Consider the following 7,448-nt stretch of genomic DNA (forward strand, 5'->3'; position numbering starts at 1 on the left):
ACTGATCATGTTGGGATTAGAAGCCAAAAATATAATATAATTAATTTTCGTTTACTTTTAAAACCATTATTTTCAGTCATCGGTGGAGAAATTCAGCATAAAAATGTTTGGCCCTTGTTGTCATAGTAAACTAATTGGAAAGATTTTTCAGCCCATTTGTAAAATGACGGATTTTATTTGTGAATCGCGTTTTGTAAATGCTTAAGTCATTTTACACACTGACTTATTTACACATTGACTGAATATTAATGACGCAATACATTCGTGATTTTTAAGTATCATGTTCGACATATAAAAGAACATATTCCTAATGTACATGATAATGAATAAAAGACGGCTGATGATGCTGTACACACCTGTTATAGCCCGCATTTCGTCTGTATCCGATTCAGTGGACATCGTTATGGTTTTGTATGTAACTATGTCTTCCGTACCAAGTAAACCGACTACCGCGCGTGCTGCAATGCCCTCTATGGGGATACAAATAAGGTTCCTGTTATTATACCTTGCGGGGGATCAAACTTATAGGCCCCCATGTGGGGATTTGGAGAGAGGTGAGTTGGGGCATTGGAGAGATATGAATTGAGGCCACACTTTTATTGATTGGTTTATGCGTTAGGAGACCTTTAAAAGGAAGACAGGTTTAGCAATACTTATATGTTTATTCATTTGTTGAAAGCAAATTTCTCTCATTAAAGCACTAATGCGTCAGTGAATGTTGTTTAACCCCACATTATTCCAAGTATATAATAGCGGGAAAAAGTAATTAAAAAAATAATTCTCAAATTACATAATGGATCTTTCAATGCATATTCATTGAGACATTTCCTCAATTTTAAGGTCGTGATTCACAGTTTGCACGTGAATGTTTATGCACGGCGCACAATTTGGATGTTTGTGCGTTTGTTGGGAGCATGATATTTACACACGGGTGGTTTTAATGTGAACAGCACATAATGATTGTTTAGCTATCAGGTGCTCATAAAACTTGTCCCCACTTGTATTTTCTTATATGTCTTCCATAACAAATCCACTTATAATGGTATTGGGTCTTTCGATGCCGGGACGACAGTTTTTCGAGATCAAGTTCTACCCTCTGTTCAAATGCAGGGACATAACGTCATGTTGTAGCAGGATAATGCCCACCCACAAGTTACACAACAGAACCGGTAATACTAACTCAGTTGGGCTAATCTTTGATTCATCATTGACCATACATCACGTTGCTATTTTCAATAACACAACATTTACACCACTTTCTATGAAGCACAGTTACCCCTTTCCGCTAGTGTATATCACAGCGGTTTGTCAATACTCGAGTCTGGAACAGGCAAGCCAGTGATGAAAACCTGCATCAGCAACTATCCACGCCATGCATCAAGGAATGATGATATACAATCAAAGGCACCCTGCCCGATCAGCATATCCAATTTAGTTGGCTCGGGAGGTCGGGTAGCCTAGTGGTTAAAGCGTTAGCTCGTCAAACCGAGTGAGTGAGTGAGTGAGTGAGTATGGTTTTACGCCGCTTTTAGCTCGTCAAACCGAAGACCCGGGTTCGATTCCCAACATGGGTACAATGTGTGAAGCCCATTTCTGGTGTCCCCCGCCGTGATATTGCCGGAATATTGCTAAAAGCGGCGTAAAACCATACTCACTCACTCACGAGTTGGCTTTTATACGACCAGAAATGAGGTGCTAGGGATCTGTTGTAACCTGGATCTCCACGGGTAAATAACAAGTTTGTTTCGCATGTGAATAAGTGAATTCTGTTTACGCAGAAGCGATGCATGTCTTAGACATTCACCTCCTCTGGCGAAACCCAGGAGCACAGGTATATGGTGCATGCTGACGTCTAGCGAACGGTGCCGCCTTAGACGAAAGCAATTCGTGTTCTCCTTAAGGGCACGATAATTTCAAGTTTGTTTGTATGTTTGTTTTGTCAAGTGAGGATTACGCTTTTGAGAGTCCCAGTCACAAGTCATTTTTACCAATGAATAGATGTTAATTTTATTGAGTTCATATTATTTCGTTAATAAATGTACTCTTTTGTCTCTTTTAGAAGATTTTAGGGGTTTTCCTCCGGGGGTATGTAGGTAGAAAATATGCTAGAATGAAGTTCACTATTAAATCTTAAATGAATGTTTTGTCATTTTTAGGCACGAAATTCTATCCCATTATTATCTTTGCGATTAAACGCCTAGAATGAAGAGTGTCTTAAAGAAAATATACGCCCGGGCGTTTAATCGAGGAAATACGGCATTTGTGGTCAATAAGGTACCTATAACGCATGTGCCAGATTACATTTTTTTCCTTTCGTTATCTAAGATTGTTGAAAGGTTTAAGCTATACATTCTCTAGTTGCCTGAAATCTGTCTGTACGGACAAACGGCGCACGATATGTGTTGTCGGGGTTGCTCTGGTGAGGTCAAGCGTTGTGGTCGATATCGATACATGCAGTGACTAAACTCACACATGCAGATATGCACGTGCACAGTGCGGGACTGGGCATGTTCTTTCTTTACTGTCGTCTATTGTATGTATTTTAACGAGCACCACACACCGATGGAATCCTTTGTTTTCTATTGTCACTCGCCGATAAAGCGGAATGATGATGACTGCTGCATCTGAGCTTGTAATACACAACATATTACATAGAACATGGAACAAATGCGAGGGAAACACATGTCTGAGCAAGCAAGGGTCCTTCTATTAGGAGGGGCTGGGATTTCGTTTTTATAAATATTTGTTCCAGAAAAAATCCACCCACCAAAGCACGCACGCACGCACACACAGAGGCACAAACACGCGCGCACGCAGGCATGCACGCGCACACAGAGGCACAAACACACACGCATTCACAAACACGGAGTTTTACGTCACTTTTAGGAGTATTACAGTCAGATATTTATTATTAATTTCGAAGGAAAGTCTCAAGTGACGCAATCCCATGCATGCACAATTATGTTATTGTTCGGTTCTTGTTTATGTCGCTCTCAGCAATATTCCAGCTATATGACGGCGGGCTGTAAATATTCATGTCCACACAAACAAGTTATTGATATCTTATAATAAACAACGATCCACAAGGTTGGGCACCGATGACAAACAAACAAACAAATCCCCGAGCCTGACCACAAATACATTTAGTCGCCTTGTTCGACATGATTAGCTCGCTAATATATATAGCCAGGGATTCCCTAAGACTTATTGTTTGTTCGTTTTGGTTGTTGTTCAACACCGCACTCATCAATATTCTATCTATATGACGGCGGTCTATAAATAATCGAGTCTGGACCTGACAATCACGCGCATCGAACTACGCAATTCGGGTACGATGGCATGCATAAACCAAGTCTGCCAGCCTGACCACCCGATCCGATTAGTCGCCTCTTACGACAAGCATGGGTTGCTGAAGACCAATTCTAACCAGGAATCTTCACGGGACCATAATTATGGTAGTGAAAAAACAATACCACATAATCATTAGGGTCTGGGATACGAACTCACAACCAGCGCGTCACGACAGCTAAAACGCGTAGTTTCAGCGAAACAGTTTAACGGTAATGAGAAAAATTGTCGATTAAAGTACATAACATTAATAAAACCTCATGACAAGTATTTATTACACATCGATGTAGAACGATACATAATATTAATTAATCCTGTATAATAACTATACATTACGCATGGATTTGGAACGGTTTTATAAGAAAAATCAAATCGTTTTCACGAGGCGTATTGTGTATATTTATCTGGAACACAAAACACTTAAAACAATATTTACACAGGTGCATGCATTCAGATAATGTAAGTGCACATTGTCCCTGTTATAAAGCACCTAAATCTGAAGGCAGATATGCAAATTTGTGTAGCCTATTTTGCATAGTTTAGGTGACCCTTATACTCATAGAAAATTGACCCTGTACATACTTGTCAATCTTAACAAAATCGAAAGCTCCCCACAGCAGGTATTATTTCGTTTTAGGATAAATATTCCATCTTTTTAGAAAAACCGGTGTAATTGGAAGGAAGTTCTGTTAGCAACGCCATGCATTTCAGACGCGGATCTGAGACACTAAGTCACTTGCTTCATATTGCGTCATGCACAAGCGTACTCTAACACCGAAGTAGTTGACTCACGACGCAACAGGCCACGGTGACATTATAGAGTGCACCAGAATGTAAGTCAAACGTACGCTACCGATCAAACACAAGTGTCTCTTGTCGGGGACTGTATCCGAGACTTGTTACCATGTACAACTTGCGGAAGTGGTGGACTTTTAAACCGGTTTTTCTTAAAACACGGACTGGATATTTCGTTTTACATCAACATTATGTCAAACTTGTACACGGAAACTGTGTCTTATGCAGGGGAATGTATTTCTTGTTAAATCCGACAAGGAATGTTTTCAAATTCCCCGATACTTTTGAACAAGTGGACGATTTGAAATCGTTCAAAGTAAGAACAGTTCGTGGCGGATCTGAAAGACGACCTGAGCTGATAGGCTATTCTGAGGATATTTATGACGAAGATAGATCGGCGGTGTACACTCAAAGTGAACGAATGCACAGAATTCAGACAGAACTAACACGAAAAGCCATTGAGCTACTTGAACATACAAAACCTCTCTCAACAAACCCCTGCGTCCTTGACATTGGTAGTGGATCTGGGATTAGCTCCGCCATCTTGAAAAAGGCTGGATATTTTGTTGTCGGAACAGACAGTAATACGTTTATGTTAAGTATTTGTAAAAATAAACTGAACAGCCAGGATTGTGTGAAATTAAATATGTTCTACCATTTACCGTTTCGAGCGAGTTGTGTTGGCACGGTTGTGAGTATTTCAGCGTTACAGTGGATCTACGCCCTGTCTGACTGTCACAGATACATGGGAATGCTGTTTTCGTCTCTGCACGACTGTCTTGATGAAAATGGACGGGGTGTTCTACAGTTCTATCCTCGGATGTTGTCAGACGTGGAGAACACTTTGGACGTTGCACAGAAATACTTTCCTCATGGTGCTCTGGTTTGTGATTTTCCTCATTCTCACAGAGGGAAGAAAATATATTTGATATTGATCAAATAAAATACATGTGAATATATAGATATGTCATTGAGTTAGTGAATAAATATGTTTATCATATACTGGACAGTGTTATCTATGCCATAGGGGGGCACGGGTGGCCCAGTCGTCTAAGGCGCCGCGATTCGCTGTGCCGAGTTGCGTCCCTTGGGCACGCCAGAAACCTATGATTGTGGGTTCGAATCCCGGTTCGCCCCGATTATGTTTCTAGGTTTGTCAGCACCATACCCGTGCTCGTGGGTTCCACCGAAGTGGTAAACGTCTGAGACTTGCATCACTCCGGGCTTTCCTCCCACATTAAGCTGACACGCCGCGATATAACTGGAATACTGTTAAAAGCGGCGTAAAACCCAACTCACTCACTATCTATGCCATAAACCAATCCGATAAACACGATTTGATAAATATACAATGAGGTACCCTAGCAGGAACTACTTTCAAGCTCCATACATCCCATCACAATTCGGCGCAGTGGTGACATCGCATAAAACCACTGCCACAGGTTCATTTGCACCTTCTTCTTTTCTTTGTAAACAAACGCGCTTATTCTGAAATCAGAACATATTGGCTTTACATATTGTTTTGCATAATTTGCATAGATAAGTGTGACAGTGAGGTGCATGACAATACATATTTATACATCAAAGTGACCGTATCGCTAGCTCTCCCAAAGTCTTCGAAGATAGCACGCGGAGCCACTTTTTCACGTTTCATGCTATTTGCTCAGTGAAAGTTAACCATTCTATTACATATGTTTATCTAGATGTGTATACATGTAATAGACTTGTCGAAAACACCTTGAAAGGACTGTAAGATGTGACAAATCGTCACATGGCGCTGGCCTGTGGCAGAGGTACTATGCTGGTCGCATGGAACTCTGGGAAAGAAGTGACATCGCATCTTCCCGCGTCAAAGGTGTTAACTGACTTTATAAGTCCAGTTTCCGATGCAAACATCGATGCAATGACTTCTTTCTCAATAAACTATTGACTAACGATTCCCATGATATGCTTTGATAGGGTTTTCACCGTGTTTGTGTAGACTGCACTATATGATGAATTGGACAGACCACTAAAACATTGTATTCATACGCTGTTTCTATACCTTCTTTGTTGAGTGAAATTACATTTGATTATCGATTATTGTTTGTTTTTTGTTTAACGCCGCACTTAGCATTATTCCCGCTATATGACGGCGGCCTGTAAATAATCGAGCCTGGAACAGACAATCCAGTGATTGACACCATGAGCATTTGGGATCGATGAGATGCATCAACCAATTCAGCGAGCCTGACCACCTGATCCCGTTAGTCGCCTCTTACGACAAGCATGGTCGCCTTTTACAGCAAGCATGGGCTTGCTGAAGACCTTTTCCTCCCCAGATCTTCACGGGTCTGGTACTAAGTAATACAATAAAGAATCTACAGGAAGTATCCTTTACTACTTTGTCAGGAACTGCTAAATTAGCAGTTTCTTCTAGCTAACCGATCTCGAAAACATCACATTTTCTGAAAATGGTCGTCATGATTTACCTGGTAATTAGGAAATGTCAAAATTGAGTATATAATGAAGTGTCATAAAATCACCAAGACTCGCCTGCACGGTAAGTAAAATCGACAAAATCCTTTCCGTATTGATAAGAAACCTCTGCCAAAGGCCGAGTCGATTGTACGATTCCGACTATATCATGAGAAACCACAGCATTCGTGAACAGCTCGTGTTATTCCGGGACAAGCCGAATGGCTTGCAGGTTACGGAAAGGGGCGAGTGGTGACGAATGAAACCATTCTTCAAAGACAGTTCCCAGTCACAGTCGTGCTCGATGACCCGGGTTCGACTTCTCACAGGAGTGTTGTGTGTAAATTCCATTCGCGGTGTCCCCTGTCGTGCGTTTAACTGAACATTGTTTAAATAAGCGCAATTCTTTGCTCAATCTCAGCTACACGTTCTAGTAAAAACAAATGAGTGAACGGCGAGTGTTTTTAAAAGTGGTTTCACTTCCCTCATGGCGTGTCATAGGATCGGGGGCACGAGCTGTATTGCGTGTTTATTGTTTGTTTGTTTGTTGTTTAACGCCTCTCAATATGCCAGCTGTATGACGGCGATGTGTAAATAATCGAGCCTGGAACTGACAATCCAGTGATTGATATCATGAACATCGATCCGTGCAACTGGGATACGATGACATGCATCAAACAAGTCAGCGAGCCTGTCCACCCGATCCCGTTAGTCACCTCTCACGACAATAACAGTCTTGTCGCTTGGGTTGATGAAGACCTTTTCTAACACACATCTTCACGGGTCTTGTAGGTATGTAGGTATGTAGGCCTTTGGAACACACAAGTAAAGAGAGTGAGTGGGTATGG

The 7,448-nt window shown here is 41.3% G+C and overlaps 2 protein-coding genes across 2 annotated transcripts in view; one reads left to right on the top strand and one right to left on the bottom strand.

Moving 5' to 3' along the window:
- LOC124139628 (histidine--tRNA ligase, cytoplasmic-like) overlaps positions 1 to 506 on the bottom strand; it is a 43,960-nt gene extending 43,454 nt beyond the window's left edge. Inside the window, exon 1 of the mRNA XM_048388350.1 lies at positions 357 to 506. Coding sequence (XP_048244307.1) covers positions 357 to 399 — 43 coding nt within the window. The 5' untranslated portion in view covers positions 400 to 506. The remainder of the gene's footprint in view (positions 1 to 356) is intronic.
- Positions 507 to 3,401: 2,895 nt separating this feature from the next.
- LOC124139627 (18S rRNA (guanine-N(7))-methyltransferase bud23-like) lies at positions 3,402 to 5,143 on the top strand. The gene has a single exon (XM_046506856.2). It carries the CDS (start codon positions 4,253 to 4,255, stop codon positions 5,084 to 5,086), a length of 834 nt encoding a protein of 277 aa, XP_046362812.2. The 5' UTR covers positions 3,402 to 4,252; the 3' UTR covers positions 5,087 to 5,143.
- Positions 5,144 to 7,448: the final 2,305 nt, after the last annotated feature.

Source organism: Haliotis rufescens, unplaced genomic scaffold, assembly GCF_023055435.1.
Source record: "Haliotis rufescens isolate VD_foot unplaced genomic scaffold, xgHalRufe1.0.p SCAF_7, whole genome shotgun sequence".
NCBI classification, from domain to species: Eukaryota; Metazoa; Mollusca; class Gastropoda; order Lepetellida; family Haliotidae; genus Haliotis; species Haliotis rufescens.